Genomic DNA, 18,838 nt, shown 5'->3' with positions numbered 1-18,838 from the left:
CTAGAATTATCAAAGGTCATAAATGGCAATTTTTTATACGTGTATTTTTTTCAGCAAAGCTGTCTTTTTAGTGCTATCAAAGCTTTCTGAATTGGGCCCCTTTCCTAACATTCAGACGCGTATGCCATGTATTCCTGTTGTTTATTATTTTAGGGATAGCCTACTTCTGTCACAGCAAAGAAATGTTCCTCCTAATTAACTCATCAACTCAGTACTGTCACTTTTCCCATAACCATGAATACCAGGTATGAAAGGGGCGACTGGTAAGTAAATGCTGCTAAGGAGGAGGAATTAAAGAAAACATGTTGCTATGCCCTAAATGGGCAAAGCAAAGCTTTGATTTAAAATTAAATCTAAAAATAAAAGCTGATAAAAGGTATACAAACAAGCTTTTTAAAACAATACTTGAGTGTCCTATGTATGCATTATTTACATATTGGCTAAAATGGGTAAGTAGTGGAAGTAGTGATTGTTGAAATATTATATTGCATATACTATGAGCCAAATGCATGCTTGTCTTTTTACTAATAGAGTAGTCACATCATCTTTTGCAGCAGGGGTATGTAAAATACTAAATCACTTTTTGTAACGTGCTTTGTTTACATGTGGTGGTTGGGGAAATACTAATGTATCAAAGCTGTCATCAGTTTCAAGTTGTGTTTTTGTTCCTTATGTTACTGTTACAAATTAAAGTGGGTGTCCACCAGTCACAATAAAAAAAATCCTCTGCAGCTGTGTATATTCTCTACAACAGTGGTTCTCAACCTTAGGGAGCCCAGGGCCATGTAATGTCCTCCCAAACATTCTGTGCCCCAACATTAAAAAAGAAAAAAATGTCTATACTCCTCCTACACATTCGTGCTAGGACTACCTGCACTTCATCAAATATAAACCGATATGAACTTATTACTATATCATGATCTGTGAAAACTCATATCCTTTTCATCTCTTACTCATTATTCTGAATAAAGGTTGAATAACCTCCCAGGTTCATGGATAGACCAAGTGCTGTGTTAACATAGCCCCCTCCTGATGCTTTATCGGTTTTATGATCCCCTCCAGCTCCATGCAGAGTAGCATGCAGGACAGAAAACGAGGAAGTCCTGACAGGCTGGAATGTGAAGAGCAGAAGTGACAAGGTAGCACAGAGTTGAGCCAGAAACAAAAGATGTTGCTAATCCAGGCTTGAAGCCCCTCCAGGGAGTGAGAAAAGCCCGTATAGCAGCAGTGGCTTTGGAATTTTATAATGTTCAGAAGCTGAACACAGTGATAACTGCAACAAATACCACCCCTACTGACCTCCTCCTCTTCCCTCCATTCAGTGCACCATTATTCCAAGAAACTGATGTCGGGTGCCTAAAAGCCTGACCGGCTTTCATTGTCATAGCTCGGTGCCGGCTGCAGCTTTGTAATTGCCCACAGTCAGGAGCCCAGCACTTGCCGTGTTCTTTCAAAAGAAAGTAACTCTAACAGTCAGTACCTGCAGCTTGTTGATGGCTCTTTGTTCTGGCAACTAAGGCAGAGGACAGCTAATCGGGATATCCTGAAGTCTCTCCTCTTTACATCTATCCACTGTGGCTTCCACTCCTCTTAGCGGCTCCTCGTTGTCTGTTTGCACCAGCAGAAACTGACCTGAAGCAACGAGCTGTGCACAAGGTGCTGGAAAGAACTGAGGAGCAGTGGTGAAAAGTGGTGCTTTGATTAGTGCTGCTCAGTCCAAAGAAAACTGGAGAACTGAGCCCAGTTAGCAACAAGCCATCAAGATGATTATGGAAACAGTAGATGTTAGGCTGCGGTCTGGCAGGAAGGAAACCACTCCCAACCATACCTACAAGGCAGGTGGGCACACACCTAAACCATAACCCCTGGCTGTGTAAGCACCTGGCAAGTCAACAGGAGGGAAGCTGCTGCCCAGCATTTGAGAAACACTGCTCTGCAAGAACTGAAAAAGTGTATATATTCCCAATCACTGTGCTTAAGAGGTCAAGCCTTAATGGTGTTGGAGGACTCCTGACCACCTTCGGTGTTGGGTGACTTGTCATTTCTCTTTTAAAATTTTGGAGCAATCTTGTTGTCTAGTTTCCAGTTAATCCCGTTTTTTGCAGTGGCAGGGAGGATCCAGATGTCACCATTGAATCTCCACTTTTTCTTACATTCTTTACGTATCGGGGAGAATGAATCGGTAGGGAGTATCAATGTCTGTCTTTTTAAGGTGGTTATGGAGATTTCACTGGTGCGAACTTTCAGAGGTATAAGAAACCAAGGTGAATCTCAACAACCTAGTGTCAACTCTCAAATGAAATGTCTGCTTTAGGACAGATCGTTTAATCAATCCTCCATGAAGCCATATAATGTTCCTGTGGCTGGACACCCCTTTAATGCAAATTTGTTTTTGGATTTTTTTGTACAAATGTCATGAGTGTGTAGCTTTTTACTAATGCTAAATTAGACGGCAATTTAATACATGTATTTTGTTCTAGCGTTCCTATTTTTTAACATTTTAACCCTCATTTCTTTCTCTAATTTTTTGTTTTATTTTTTTCCCGTTAGAGTGACCTCAGTTCTGTGGTAATTTTTCATCATTTTATTTAATTCTAAAGCACTGTTCAATTTTGGCATTTGTGCCCGTTAATCAGTTAATTTCATTCCGAATTCAAAGCATTATAGAAAAGCATGATCACAACCCAGTATTTGGGTGATGTAGGTTCTGTATGTGATTAATGTAATGTTTGTCAGCGTTGAGGACACCATATTGCATTATGACAGTGTTTTGCAATTAACAAGTATAGGCTTATTTCCATGTAATGTTTATATTAAAAAAAAAAATGCAAAAATATTACAAAATAACATCCAATACAATAATTTTTTTGTGGGGGCCATATACGATTTTTATAGTGCCAATCATACATTACAGAATAGAATGGCAATGCTAGAGTACAATGCTCTGGGGACTGTCACTGTGTTCTTTTGCATTCTTACATTTTCAGGCTTAGTTAGGTTAGTATGTTGTTGCTATTGACAGAACAAATTTAGGCGGCAGAAGGAGAAAAGTCATCTTTAATGACAGAGGATTCATGTAGCATTTACTTCCTGGAATACATCTGCCCTTGGGCTGGTTTCACACATACTGATCAGGTCCACCTGTCAGTTTTTCAGGTGAACCTGATTGGACCATCCATAGCCAACACCTGCCCCATCCGATCCGGTCATGTCCACCAAAAACAGACGGATGGGGTAGTCATTTCCCATCCGTCCAGTGGAATGGATGACAGTCGGATGAAAACGGACAGGTGGCATGTTTCCTTCTGAAAGCCCCATAGAGAGCAGCAGGGCTGTGCACACTCTGCATAGTGGAGTAAACACTGACCTGTCATCTTCCTTCTCAGCGGTGATCAGCAGAGACCGTCTGTGTGAAACCAGCATTACTGTGATGGCGCCCTAGAAAATTGTGTACATGTGCAGTACAATATATGTACACAGGCTGGCATTGCCCTTTTGCAAGATCTGGCCTACAGGCAGGGGGGGGGGGGTGCTTGGCTGACCCTTTCCTTCCCCAAAAATGCCCATGAACACTTTGGCCTAGGGCAGATACCAGGAGACAACTGAAGAAATGTAAGAAGTTGAAAATAAGTGAATATAATATACCTATTTACTAATGCTGGCAGCATAAGGATTAAAGATAATTAATGTTGATTGGGAAAGTAAAGTTCTACTTCAATGTGGCACAAGTCACTTTTGTGGTGTCATTTGCTACACCTTCTAAAAATATTGAATAGAGTGCAGAATATTAGATCTGCCATAAAACTGTCCCTTTTTATTGCATGTTCAGGGCTGGAAATCTCCAGAGCCCCAGCTGGCAGAATGACAGCAGATGTGGTAGCTGGAGTACTGTTCTTGTGGGCACGGACTTTGTAACTGCCCAGTGCCTCCCTCATTTAGACCAAAAATTACCTTGTGCATACAGCTGTGAGGTCACTGGCCTGAATCAGCCTAAGCTGTGTGTTGTCAATGCAGCAAACTGCAGTATTCAATTTAAACCATTCAGACCAGTGACCCGTTTCATTGATCAGACTGTTAAAAACTGTATGCCTTACTGAGTATGCTAGATTGGCTATATACCAGCCAGTTATCTCATGGCAGACACCTGAGAACCGGTCACACCTAAATATTTTGTTGATGAACTTGCTTTTCTATTTTGTTGCTTATTTTTATAACCTTCTCAAGCTCCACTAAACCTTTCACTTTCGCTGACAATTGCCTCATTGATATTTACCAGTATGCAGAAATTGATTCTACAGTAAAAAAGAGCAATGGACTAATGGGATAGAGGCATCACTGACCAAATGTGATCTTAATTTCCTGAGTAGTAGATTGGCTTCAAATAAAACTAAAGATCAACTTTTTGATGAAATTGTATTTGGTTTAAAAAAACTTTGTAAACTTTCTTTGTGCTACCTGTGCAGACCGGTAGTTATAGAAGTTTGAAGAAACCTTGCCATTCTTAAATGGCTAGTTATAATTTCACCAGGTCTTCATTTTACCATAACACCGCTCTTCAACAAGATCTTTCATCAGATTTTGCCCACCAACTCCTAATGCTTTGTGTTGTAGACAACATGTTGGTAGTGTGAGAGAGTGGCTAAAACAGTTCAGAAGCCAAACAATAGCCCTGTGGTTCTGGTGTTTTCCACTAAACAACCAACTTCCAAAATCTGGTGCAGCTGTGCATGGTAGCCAATTTTTATCTGCGAACATCAGCTTGTTTGGTTAAGCTTTGACAAACAAAAACCTGGAAGCTGATTGGTTTCTATGCCAAGCTGCACCTGATTTTGCATTCTCCAAATTTTATTAAATCACCCCAACAGCGTCTTTTAGTGAGAATTACAAAGCTCAGCTGCCCTTTTATAGGCTATTATAACTTTGTATGTTTATCCTTGTGTCTTTTAAAATAAATGAGTTGAAGCAAAAAAAAGTATCAGAGCTCATTGCATTAATTAAAACCTATCCCATGTCCATTGCTTGCTCCTGTATGCCATTTGACTAACTTTGCTTCTGATTCTTAAGTTTGGGATGCCGGTTGGAACATCCATTAATTGTGGTAACTTTGATTTCCAGGCATGACACTAATCATCAGTAATAATAATGCTGTGAGATGCATTTTGTCCTCCTTTGTTGTATTCAGAGCTTGTCCTCCTAATCCTCTGTGTGGCTTTGCAGACAGACGAAGTGTTTCTGGAAGCCCAGATCCAAAATATCACCACTTCACCCATGTTCATGGAGAAGGTGTCACTAGAACCATCCATAATGTACAATGTGACAGAGCTCAACAGTGTGGTCACCAATGGTGAGGGGTAAGGGCACGCTGAGATCTTCAGAATATATGTTGACTCTAATAATGAACTTCTCTTATTTACTCCAGTTTTGTCTGTTAAATATACAGTTGAAAGAAGTTCAACAGGTGAAAATGGCACCATTGACTGTGTCAAATTCAGAGCCGTTTTGTGTCCAGTGCACACTTCCTTCTCTCAAAGAGAGTATTTGCCCCCCAGTCCTTATCTTGGGACTATAGAATAATTGGTCTTTATCTTGGGAAGATGGCAGAGTGGGTGGGTCTGAGTAGTTTGGTGTCAGCCCTGCCCAGTTATCGCTTTCCAATCTGTCCATACTGTGTTGTCAACCCACAACAGGACTTAGGAGTTGAAGTGCATTTCTGGCAGATCATCAGCTATTTATCTGTACTTAAAGCATCTTTAAATTATTAAAACACATTGAAGTGTGCATGTATTGCAGATAACGTTATCTTTGCTCCTACATACATTTAAGTCCCCTAAGCTGCCTGCTCCTCACATTTTAGTTGATGATGATCGCCCTTAATCTAGCACTAAAGATAAGCCTTTATCGCTTAAGTCTAAGTTCACAGCTATGTGGCTGCACTTTTTATGCATTTTTTGCATGCGGTTTTCATGCATTTTACATTTTTTTTTTTTTTGTCTTTATTTTATTTTTATTTACATTCAGCTTTCAGTGGGGAAGCCCGCTGACAGCTGACGACTCATCGGTTGTTAAGGACGCAGCGGTTGACTTCCCAGCCCCCTGCTTAGCAACCAGCTATATAAAGTGTTAAAATAAAAACCACAAAACGCATCAAAAATGGCATCACAAACACAACACTTGCGTTTTTGGTGCGGTTCCTTTGAAGTCTATTACCCGCAAAACACCAACCGGTTTCATTGAAATGCTGTGGTGATTTAAAGCTAGCCATTCACACAAGGCATTCTTGGGGCATACTGTATATGAACTGGAGCTTTATTGTGACTCGACCAAGGTTTCTTCTAAATAGCTTTTCTTACTTTGTATTTAATTCTTCACCTTGGAAATCAGGGGTCGCAAACAGAGAGAAGCTCTGTCCCCAATAATCTTAGCCTGTGAGTGTTTTTCCTTTCTTCTGTGAGATGGAAATCCTTGGCAACATGGCTTTGTCTTTTAATTCATTGCCCCTTCTGGCTTAGAAAAGACTGGCTAAAAGGTGCCAATAGTCATACATTTTAAAACCCAAATTAGCTATTGTAAGAAAGCAGTAATAATATTGAACATTTTCTCTAAAGCCTGCAGTAGAAGGAATTGGGCATTAACGGAAAGCTTTTGTCCTGTAGGTTGTCTACGTTCGGAACAAAGACTTACTTACAGCCACTGGACACACGACAGTACTTGTACTGCTTGAAGCCAAAGCCAGAATTTGCTGAAAAAGCTGGTGTCATCAAAGGGGTCACAGTGATCGGCAAATTGGACATTGTATGGAAAACCAACCTGGGAGAAAGGGGCCGACTACAAACCAGCCAGCTACAGAGAATGGTACAGACAAGTCTGAGAGCCCTGAAGCACTTGCTTCATTTTCCTTCCGATACGTAACATTTATGTGTGTACTGAGATGGTGTGATCATCTTCTCATTCTCCTGACCCCACCAACCAAACTACCATACAGTTACATTAAGATTCATACTAATATACTGTATCTCTGAAAATAAAATCTGGTAATATGGCCTGGATAAACATGTTCTTTGATGTGTTTACCTTGTGCATTTTTTATACTGTGCCTGCATTCCTGGTATTGCCTTTATTATATGTATATGTGGGTCTTTATTTAGTTTTTCATTATTCACAGGCAAGGAGAATGGTTTCATATTAAGCCAAGGTCAGCAATGCAGATTAAAGAAAAAGATCAAGCCCAGAGGTTAAAGTGATACTTAAAGTGGTAGTAAACTCTGTACTACCACTTTCACCTACAGTTAAGCCTATAACAAGGCTTACCTGTAGGTATAAAGAATATCTCCTAAACCTTACAGGTTTAGGAGATTTTCCCCCCCGCTATGCGCCGCTGACTGCAGCGGGGATCCTCGGCTAAAGGGCCAGACCTTGCCGGAAAGAAGTCTCCCGCGCACATGCACGGGAGTGACGACATCGCCGCTCCAGCCAATCGCAGCGAGCAGCTATACCCGGAAGACACGCCGAGGAAAGATGACATCTCCCTCGGCGTGGACCAGGTAAGTTCCTCTCACCTCGTTCCAAGGCAAGTATTTCATAATCGGCTAGTATGCGGTGCATACTAGCTGATTGTGGCTTTTGCTTTTCAGGTTTAAAATAAATAAATGACAGCGGGTATACAACCGCTTTAAAGAAGAATTCTAGGTATGGGTATTGTATACATGGTTACATTGGTCCAGCTCGGACTTATGTAACTGTGCAGTTGCCGTACCTGGTGGATGCCTCTGTAAGCTGGAAATCACTGTAGTGGTATATACATAGTAACATTGTTCCACGCTGAACCGGTGTAACTATGTATACATTATTCATACATGAAATTCTTCTTTAAACATTTCACACACCACCTTACCCACTCAAACATTATACAATGCTTGTTGATGCAGAAAAGCTAAAATATATAATTTCATGTGCACTTAGATTTTCTAGAAATAAAAGAGCTGCTTTATTTTTATTTTCAGGCTCCAGGATATGGGGATGTGAGGCTTTCCTTGGAGACCATCCCAGATACGGTCAGTCTGGAGGAACCATTTGATATCACATGTAAAATAACTAACTGCAGGTAATCCCATTACTTGATTTACTTATGGGTCTGTATTAAAGTACCATTTGTATTATGTTTAAAGGGTAACTCCACTTTTGTGGATTTTTTATTTTTTTTTGCAAATATAGCGTATACAATTACGACTCAAGTCATATTGTAATTCAATGTTATTAAAAATGACCTGTCCTTTTCAATCTGCAGCTCTGCAATTTATTGTAAACTGCAAAGCAATATGGTTACCTGGAGGTATTGTGTACACAGACAGTGTTCAGAACGCCCACCTGAAAATGTAATTTCCTGCTTGTGTGATTGGCTCATTGATTTTGCCAGGAGTCTACACTAAGATACAAATCTGATTTTGGACATCCCCCTGCAACAAAAATTACATTTTTGGTGATACTCTCAAATGAAAAATCACATCTAAAGGGATGCAGACCCTGCCAATTTCCTCATTAGAGCCCTGCAGGGGCAGCAGCTGATTGACTATAAAACCACTCCCATGCAGATTCACAAATTATTATTATTATTTTTTTTTCTTGGTTTTGCTGTTGTTTTTATGCTGAATTCTTGAAAAATATTTAATGAAAATGAATGGGCTAAAACACACGGCAACACACAAAATGGGGCAGGTTGCATTTTATCGTAGCTCAATAGAGGACACTGAGCATTTTGCTGTGCTGCGTTGCTGAACACATGCATTTTAGAGGTACGCTGGGGTTGACATTCACAATGAATGGCACTGCAGCTCACCAAGACATGTTACATGCACAGTGATCTGAATGGACCCTTACAGCCCATTCAAACGTATCCACAGCTCAAAACACTGCTGCCCATACAATAAACAAATGTGTGGGAACCAGCATTTTGAGCGTCAGAGCCGTGAGGCGCAGGGTGGGGTGATGGAAGTTTTATTGATTGTGCAACTCCTTTTTAACAACTTTATGTGAAGTGTACAATTTTACATTTCATATTCCTACACAACAATAAAGTTGCAGTGCGGTGACCTACAGGGCCATCCAGAGCCGTGTTGTGTATTATGCAAATTTGTTAAATATATCGCACAGCTCTGGAACACAGTATTCTGGTGTAAACATGACACACAGAAAACGATTGTCATCTGTGTCCTTGTAGTTGCCTGCTTTTATCCATGAGTTAAAACACGGGTAACTGCACATAGTGTGAATGGGCCCTTAGTGAGATTTAACATCTGTTCTAACAATACTTGTGTATCCATTTAATTAAAAAAATGTACTGTGTTTGAAGTGACTGAGTCTCTGACCCAGAACACGAATAGAGATTTGAAATTCTGACACTTTTTTGTCATGCTTGCTCCAAGCCGGACATCAGCAACTAGCAATGGCAGCCTTTTCCCATGACAGAGTCAATTTATGATCACTGAGGGATTTTCCCTCACACAGCCCCCCTGGCTTTTACCTGAAGCTGCATTTGGAGACACGTCTCCTCTAGCACCACTAAATAGTGAGATCCAATCTTGTCACATTATTTTATGGATGTAGTCTTCTATGAACAGCATGCCATCTGCTGCTATTCAAAGAACATAGGCCTCATGTACACTGCTGATGGTAAACGGATGTTTAGGAGCAGTTGGGCATTTTTTTCAGCTGCCCCTTTAACTCTCCTCTGTTATCTTATCAGTACACGATAAGTGCGACACAGGATTGTTTATAGTAATTTCTAGGCAGTTGAGTTAGGAAGGAGGCATTTTTTGCAACGCACAAAAATCCATTCAGGACGGATGTTCAGAGGCATTTGAAACACCAAATGCCTGTAATGGCGTTTTAACCACGTTTTGTTTACAGGCGTTTTTAATGGAGATGCATTTTTGACTATTTTGAAAAGAAAAAAAAAACGCTTCTAAACGCAAACGTGGCTTAAAGTGGATTTAAACCCCAATTTTATTTATTTTTTCGCTGTCACTATGTAGAGTAAAACATTTCCTATCATCTGTGCCCAGTCTTGCCACACAGAGTTAATCCAGCTCTGAGCAATCCTCTTTTATTCAGTGAGATAAAACGGACTAACAAATAAAAACCTTGGTCCGTTCCGCCCCCTTGCTGTGAATGACAGGTTATTTACATATCTCATGCACTAGTGTGGAGACGGGCATTATTTTTTAATTCCCGAACCCACTCCTTTTCTGAAGTCATGTGGTTACTTTTCTGGATTTTGACTGGATGTTGGTGATCATAGCAGAATATAGTGTAAGAAATACACAAGAGAAAATGCATGTTGACAAGGGGAGTGTAGAGGAGGGCGGGGCAGTCTACTGACATCACGACTCAACCCACCAAGCTCCAGACAACAGACCCACCCACAGAATCTGCAGTTTTTCAGTTCTTATAACAGACGGAGGGGAGACATTTGACAGGTGAGGATACATGCAGGAGGCGTGTATATCCTTATAGATCAGCACTATGGCAGTAGTTTAGAAAGGATGAGAGTGGGTTTACATCCACTTTAATGCGTCAAAACTGAAGTTTTTAAACGTCTGTTACTATCTGTCAAGTTAAATTGTTCAGGAACGATTTTAAATCATCCCGTGTACATTAAGCCTAAATTACAAGAGTAATGAGGACCTTTGTGCGTTAATACACAAAAAAACGTTTGTTATAAGCGAAAGGCGTTAATGTTGCCCTATGGTTTATGCAAAGGAACAAATGTGACATCAGAATATTGGTAGGGTAAATCACACTTTTCCATTTCCAGTGGCAACTGGCGTCACTACTGATCTATAGCTTTTCTACTTTCCTTTTTATATCAGTTGTCAGTGGAATAAATAGTGGTAGAATTTATTTTTTATTTTTTTACTACTCCTGTTAAGGATCTGTTCACTTCTCTGAGTTCCTGAATCGTAGGCGGAATTGCCACGATTTGCAAAAGCGTCAAATCGAGTTACGCACATGCATTACAGGAGCTTCTGGGCGATGGGCATCCCGCAATTCCATTTGCACCTTTTTACCGTGAGTGTTGTCCCTATACGCCTAGATGTGAACGGAGCCTCAGTTTTGATCTCGGTAATTGAGGACGAGTAGAGAATGTGAAAGTTTACAGTGATGTTTTCCACACTTTTTTCTTTTTTCTTTTTTTTCTTTTTCATGAACTAGAAACACACCCGAGTGTACTGGGGCAGAACGCCCTCTAATCCACCTATTGTCTTGAGAAGTACAATTGCAGGAACCTTAAATGGTTTGTGACCTCTTTTATGTTGGTCTAAATAGATGGGTTTAAACAGCTCTCTCACTAACTTTAAAAGATCGAAGTAAACCAACCTTGTGGCCAAAATATTTGTGGTGTCAGCCTGAAACATAATAGAACAATAGCACCATGCTATGTAGTAAAGCTTGGTTCTCTCTATGATAACACCATTGCTCTCAGCTTATCTTGCAGTTTGCAAGGGACAATTTTCATACGAAAAGTATTACCGTATTTGTCGGTGTATAAGGCGACCAGGCGTATAAGACGACCCCCTAATTTTACATTTTTTTAAAGATTTTTTGCCTGTACTCACCGTATAAGACGAGCCCCCCCCCCCCTTCTGAGGCTTCCGACGCTTCATATTTCTTCCTTCTGGAGCCATATTCTTCATTCTTGCTGGAGCCAATCACGGCGAGCAATGCTATTAAGCCTGCTTGGATTGGCAGAGGCTGTAACATCATTAGCCCACACCTCTCTGACTCTCAAAGTCAATCCGAGCAGGTTACTGTATGTAGCCTGCTCGGATTGGAGTAACAACCTCTGCCAATCCAAGCAGGCTCTGTATTCATTTGAATACATAGCTCACCGGGAATGGCTAAGCAGTATATACTGTGTGTAGCCAAAGCTATATACAGTATTACTGCACATCCAGCAGGCATCCGAGCAGCTGACCCGGCGTATAAGACGACCCCTGCTTTTTGGCCAGTTTTTTTAAATGTAGAAGGTAGTCTTATACGCCAGCAAATACAGTACTTGTGCTGTTGTTGCTCAGCCTGTTTTTAACATGTTAGTTGCTTGGCTGTCTGGTGTGAAATGTATTTGAGTTACAGATCCAAAACATGCATGACTATCAAAATATCTTCTGTGTGCTTGTAGTCAAAGCATTAGCATGCCAGCCAGGAAACTAACATTTTTAGTGCTAGGTAATGGCCGTTTCATATTTTTCAGTGACCATGTACCTTTAATACAAAGATGGCTATTTTTTGTGGGAATGCGCTCCAAGCATTCCCAGTATTGTTGTTCGTATTTTTATTCTTCTTCTTAATTTAAATTTTATTCTGTACGTTTTTTGGCTCTGCGTAACTTCTGCATACTTTCAGCTAATAAAACCATTCAACTTTTAAAATGTTCAGCTAATGATGTACATTTTATACTTTTTAAAATATTAAGCTTTTTAACATTGAAGTCAATGAGAGCATGCTTCAAATCCTTAAAATCTTCTTCCGCTCCCAAAAGTTTTCATCTACAAACGCCAAACAAACTTTAAAATGTTCACAAAATATTAAGCTATCCGGCTATATCTTTTCAGTTTGATATCTTTAACAGTTTTTGTGAAAAAGCTGTTTAAGTTTAGTGATCATTTCAGGAAATTGTATCGATTTAAACAGAGTGTGTATTGGGCTTATTCTTTGCAAACTTTTAAAGGCAACAATTCAGTTTAGTGTCAGCTTTTAAAAAAAATAAGCTTTTCAGCTTTTCCGACTATTCTCACTTCTTCAACGTTTTCTTACGGATTTAAGCTGATCATGCAGTTAACTTTAGCAGTTCAGCTATTCAGCATTCCCACACATTTCCTGCAGGAAATGCATTTTCTAGTTTTAATATAGGATCAGTAAAAAAAATGTGTTTAATGATTTCTGAATCAATATGTAGCCAGGTTGCAGTGGGTTTCTGTATTTAAATAAAAACTAGATGCTGCACTATTTATTTTGTTTTGAGGTTGCGGGAACACATGTCAATGCTGGCTACTACCTATTTATTTAATTAATTTTCACAGTTTTTTGATGGTTGCACATGGTTTCTTTGACATTTTTTGGGGTTTATGTATTTGCTGAAAGCACGAGATCTAATTTCTAAGGTGCTGTGGTGCAGGGACAGACATTCGGTTCTGTATAGTACTATCTAGAATTGTAATGCTATGTCTCCATTTGTCCCTAGTAGTGAAAGAACAATGGATCTGGGTCTTGAAATGTGTAACACTAATTCTATTCACTGGTGTGGAGTATCGGGAAGACAGCTTGGCAAATTGCACCCCAGCTCCTCGCTCTTCCTCACTCTGACACTTCTGTCATCTGTACAGGGCTTGCAGGTGAGTACTGCCCCAGTTTGTTTCTGTAGGGTGCTTTACAGGGGCTATAGTGCTAAAAATTGTGACTGTAAAGCAAAGCGCCTCTCCTGTCACTCCAGTGTGAAAGCCGGCGCGCTTGGGTGTCCTGCAAGCGGCATCTTTGCATCGCTTTAGGAGCGGTGTATATACCGCTCCTAAAGCGCCCCTGCCTGTTGAAATCAATAGGCAGCGCTGCCAAAGCACTGGGAGCTGCGCATTGCGGGCAATTTTAAACCTTTTATTTAGCCGCTAGTGGGGTGAAAAATGCCTCCTAAAACAATAGTAAAGCCCTGCTAAAACTAGCCGACGCACCCACGCCTCAGTGTCAAAGTACCCTCATAGTGGCATGGTGCTTAGGTGATAGTATGCCATCTAAACCCCATAGATGGATATTTGAGAAAATGAATGCACTGTTATGTACTTCTCCTCCTTTTTTTTTTTTTTTCTACATCTCAGAAAATGAAACTAAAGATTAGGTCAACCATTGAGACATATTCTTTACTTTACTCCTGCGCATTGTGTGGCAGTACAGGACTAGTGTTCTGGTTTTCTTTTGTGTCTCGAAATGTGAGCACAGGGTGCTCCATCAGACACTTAAGAAAAAAAAAACCTGCATTGGCAGGAACATCATTGGCACTTTTATAAACGTATACTGAAATTGCATATGAATTTTGAAATGTATAATAATCTTGATAAAATGTTTAAAACTATGCTGCACTACCTACCTCTGCCAAGTGGTGGCAAGAAGAACATTAACAGAATGTAATAAGTGGATTTATTCAAAGCCAACCAAGAGCAAGTAATCTTTTTGTAGTGCTTCTGTAAGTTCAGAAATCATTTTTGTTTATTTCCTCAGAGTGTTTCTGGATTAAGACTGACTGACACATTTTTAAAGAGAACTTATGAATACGATGATATTGCTCAGGTCTGCGTCGTGTCTTCGAAAGTTCAGGCATAAAAAAAGTCTCATCTGAAAGCAGTCCCTGAGATTTTTCAACATAATGAATGAAGACCAATGTCTCCAGACGCACACAGTTCACACAAATGACCCGATGACATGTTTACAGATGAAGCAAGCATGGCATGTTTTATTGTTTAATGTTCGTTCTTCCGTCTGCAAATGCCTTTTATTTTTAAATGTAATATGCAGTGTTTTAAAGCACCATATTTTAGCTAACACATCAAAAATAAAATGTAAATATAAATGTATTTATTTGATATAGACCTTTTCAACTTGCCTTGCACTGTAACATAAAATTTTACTTTAATAAAAACTATTTGTTATTTGACCTCCTAAGAAACATTTACTTAAAGTAAGCTTGTAACTAGATACATAATACATAAAGAACAAATGCAGAAGCAGAGCCAAAATAAGGAGTAAATCCAGAGACCTAGTCAGCTGAATGCAAATATGAAATTTCCCTTTAATAGCCAAGCTTGTGCTGCTTCTCTTTTAGTCTGTAATGCTGCTCATTTCATTAAAGGACCAATAAGCCAGATCAGAGTTTTAAAGGAAAGGTCAAGATTTGCATGTAACTTCAGCTGTCTATAACTGTACATCTACTGACCATGTTTTTATTGAAAGCATCCTCCGCTTATCCACAAATGTGTCATGTGCTTAGTTTTAATTGATCTGGCATGCTTTAACATGACTTATTTCATGTGAGGCCAAAGGTTTGAGGGATTGTTGGAATCCTTGTACTCTAGTATTGGCTTTATCTAGATGAGCCTTTTTAAATCCTTTTACTTCAGCAGTTCTGCCTTTTTTTTAATGTTGGGTTTTTGGGTGGAGTTGGACTGTCATTTTGTTGATACTGATCATATTTCCACGGTCTTTATTTAAAACTAAGTTAAATTGGAATCAAATGCTAACGTCATCATAACTGAAGGCATTCCCTAATTTAACAAAAGAAAAATCAACTTGGTAGAAACAAATGAAATCATACCAAAGTGATGTCAACAATTCTTAGGGAACAGGCAGACTCCTATTGGGTCACAATATGGCTGTCATTGCAAGTAGGCAACAGATGCATACTATTATAATAAACCTCTCCATGGACCATCTCTTAACCTGTCACTTCCTGTGTTTTTCTCTTGTTCCTTTTTTAAATCGGTTGTTCTGTGCTATATGCATACAAAAATATTTGTAAATAAGTATTAATTGATCTACAGATTTTTGTTTTACATTTGTATCTATATATGTTGTGTTTATGTTTTTACATTCTTTTATAATATAATTTATATCTGGATTTATCTTTCTTCAGCATTTATTAGAGGCAAAGTTTAATTTTGGATAATGAAGTCATAACCAGGCTTTTCTTCTTCTTGTGTGTGTGTGTAATTGAAATGTGCTAGGAGTAATGGAAGGCACAGTGGTTGTAGCGCTGGGGTCCTAAATTCAGTTCTCAACAGGCACACTATCTAGTGTTTTTATGTTCTCCTGCATTAGACTGGGATAAGTGGTAACTTTTTTTTTTGTTGGTGCTGCATCTCTCCCCCACTGCCTTCAAGACTGAGAAATCAAACGCAGCTGGTTTCTCAGTTCCTCTCTATTTAGTGAGAAAAGAACTGGCGAACGTCAGTCACCTGCTGTTTGCCCTGCCCCTCCAGCGCTCACTGGAGCACAGGGCTGTGCAGGGGACGAGAGCAGCTGGCTCAGTCTTTCAGCGGAGCACTTAGAGAATGAGCCAGCTGCCCCTTCGGCATCTGGATGGATCTCTACTTTAAGTTGGGATCCCTCCAGAGTCTGGAGTGGCTGAGTGACTTAAGCCTGCGGTCGTCTGAATATGGGTCACAGCAGTGCAGAACGAAGTGCATAGCAAACGATTACAATACACGTTACATAGTAGGTAAGGTTAAATAAAGCCTATAGTCAATTCAGTTCAACGTGTGTCAGAGTCGATAATAATTTTTCATATCCCTGTATGTTGTGTTAACTAAGCTGCACGTCCAAGAGTCTTTTAAAAATATCAATACTCCCCGTTGACGCCACCAATTGTGGAAGAGAGTTCCACACCCTTATCGCCTTGACAGTGAAAAAAACCCTACACAGCTTTATCACTTGCCCACCTGGCACTTAACCCTCCTTCCTAAACGCACCATCTTTCAACATCAGCACTCTCACATTTTTAATGACAATTACTCAGTCATGCAACACTGTACCCATATGCATTTTTCTTAATTTCTATTATAAAATTTAGCAAATTAGTAATTTTTCTTCATACATTTTGGCCAAAATTTATACTGCTACATCTTTGGTAAAAATAACCCGAATAGGTGCATATTATTTGGTCTTTGTGAAAGTTGGTCTACAAGCTATGGTGCCAATCATTGAAAATTGATCACACCTGATGTACTGATGGCCTCATTTCTTGAGACCCTAACAAGCCAGGAAAGTACAAATACCCCCCAAATGACACATTTTTAGAAAGTAGTCTTTCCAAGATATTTGGTAAGAGGCATGGTGATTTTTTTTTTTTTTAAGTTGTAATGATTTCCCACATTTGTTTGCAAAATTAAGATTTTCCTTTCCACAAAATTGTCATAACTTGTTATTCTCACACGCATCATATGCATACAACAAATTGCACCCTAAAATTCATTCTACTACTCCTCCTGAGTATCGCGATACCATATGTATGAGACTTTAACGCAGCTTAGCCTCATATAGAGGCCCAACATGCAGGGAGCACCGTCAGGCGTTCTAGACTAATTTCTAGACTTACACTTTTGAAGGTCCTGGAGCACCACAACAATAAAAAAAACGCCCCAAAAGTTGCTCCTTTTGGAAAGTATACACCCCAAAGTATATTCTATGAGGCATAATGAGTCTTTTGAGCATGTAATTTTTTTCCAAAAGTTTTTTAAAAATGTGTAAAGAAAAAAAAATTGCTTTTAAAAAAAAATTGGCCATTTATAAGATATTTCTAACACATAGCATGTACATAAATATATTCTGCTAGTCCTCCTGAGTATGGCGATACCACATGTGAGACTTTTACACAGTCTGGTCACATACTGAGGCTTAACATGCAGGGAGCACCTTCAAGTGTTCTTGGAACATACATACTGATATGGCAGGGATGGAGCATAAATGTGGATGGATGAGCCAGGGATGGAGCATAAATGTGGATGGATGAGCCAGGGATGGAGCATGAATGTGGATGGATGGAGCATGAATCGGGATGGATGAGCCAGGGATGGAGCATGAATGTGGATGGATGGAGCATGAATCGGGATGGATGAGCCAGGGATTGAGCATGAATGTGGATGGATGAGCCAGTCGGCAATTGGTTAAGCTTAAACCGCTTCTTCTCCAACCTCATTGTGTGGCTGTGTCCTCATGGATTCCCTGAGACTGAAAAGTTTTCTTACGCTGGGATCACCATTGATGTATTTGTATATTGCTATTATATCTCTTCTCCAGGGAGAATAAGTTTAGTGCTTGTAGTCTTTCCTCATAATCCAGTCCCCTTATTAATTTAGTTGCCCTTCTCTGGATTCTTTGCAGCTCAAGCACATCCCTTCTGAGGATTGGTGACCAGAACTGGATGGAATACTCCAGATGTGGCTGAGACAGAGTTTTGTTTTGTTTTATATCTGGAGTAAATTCCCTTTTTTATGCAAGCCAATAGCCTGCTAGCTTCTTCTATCAGGACTCTCAGCTCTTTCTCCACCCATGATTCCCCCCAGAGGTTATCCCCCCTAGTGAGTAGTTTGCGATTTGTTTTTAGCCCCTAAGGGCATACCTGTACATTTGTCAACATTAAACCCCATTTGCCACTCCATTTTCTTATTTAGGTCTTCTTGTAAAATTTCTATATCCTGATGTGAAGTCTTATTTTTGTGTTGTCCACAAAAACTAAAGCCTCGTACATACGATTGGATTTTCCGAAGGGAATTGTGTGATGACAGGCTGTTTTCAGATAATCCGACCGTTTGTATGCTCCATCGGACAATTGTTGTTGGATTTTCCGCCAACATGTGGGATAGCATGCTTTAAAATTGTTTGCCAACAAATGTGTGTTGTCGGATAATCAAATCGTGAGTAAACAAGTCTATCGGACAAAATTCCAAAGTACAAATACGCAATGCTTATCATAACGCATTAGCAGAAGTTTCCCAAAGGGTGGCGCTAAAGAGCTGAAAAACCACGTTTTGTGTTTGTTGGCTGACAATTCTTTGCCCTTTTGTATGCAAGACAAGTTCCTGGCCAACACCCTTCTGACAAAAGTCCTCCGATCGTGTGTATGAGGCTTTAGATTGAGCTATTTATACCAACCTCTATATCATTTATGAATAAACAGAATTGGTCCCAAGACAGAGCCTTGGGGTACTCCACTTACCACTCCAAGTAGACGTCATTTATCACCACCCTTTGGACACGCCCCTGTAATGCGCTTTCTATCCAAGAAGAAACCCTATGGTCCATT

At 39.8% G+C, this 18,838-nt stretch overlaps 1 protein-coding gene across 4 annotated transcripts in view; it reads left to right on the top strand.

Annotated features, from left to right (window-relative positions):
- The window catches only part of TRAPPC13 (trafficking protein particle complex subunit 13), a 47,553-nt gene extending 32,241 nt beyond the window's left edge, over window positions 1-15,312 (top strand). The window contains exons 8-13 of one of the 4 annotated variants that reach the window (XM_040340196.1): window positions 2,551-2,568; window positions 5,218-5,351; window positions 6,654-6,852; window positions 8,001-8,101; window positions 13,241-13,388; window positions 14,263-15,312. In XM_040340196.1, coding sequence (XP_040196130.1) covers window positions 2,551-2,568; window positions 5,218-5,351; window positions 6,654-6,852; window positions 8,001-8,101; window positions 13,241-13,388; window positions 14,263-14,364 — 702 coding nt within the window. In that variant the 3' untranslated portion in view covers window positions 14,365-15,312. Of the gene's footprint in view, window positions 1-2,550; window positions 2,569-5,217; window positions 5,352-6,653; window positions 6,853-8,000; window positions 8,102-13,237; window positions 13,389-14,262 lie in introns of all 4 variants that reach the window. The other 3 variants (XM_040340189.1, XM_040340215.1, XM_040340207.1) reach the window with 3 other exon arrangements.
- The last annotated feature ends 3,526 nt before the right edge of the window (window positions 15,313-18,838 follow it).

This window comes from Rana temporaria, chromosome 1 (assembly GCF_905171775.1).
Source record: "Rana temporaria chromosome 1, aRanTem1.1, whole genome shotgun sequence".
Lineage (NCBI taxonomy): Eukaryota > Metazoa > Chordata > Amphibia > Anura > Ranidae > Rana > Rana temporaria.
The sequence above is the reverse complement of the archived record's forward strand: the minus strand, read 5'-3'. Positions and strand labels throughout refer to the sequence as shown.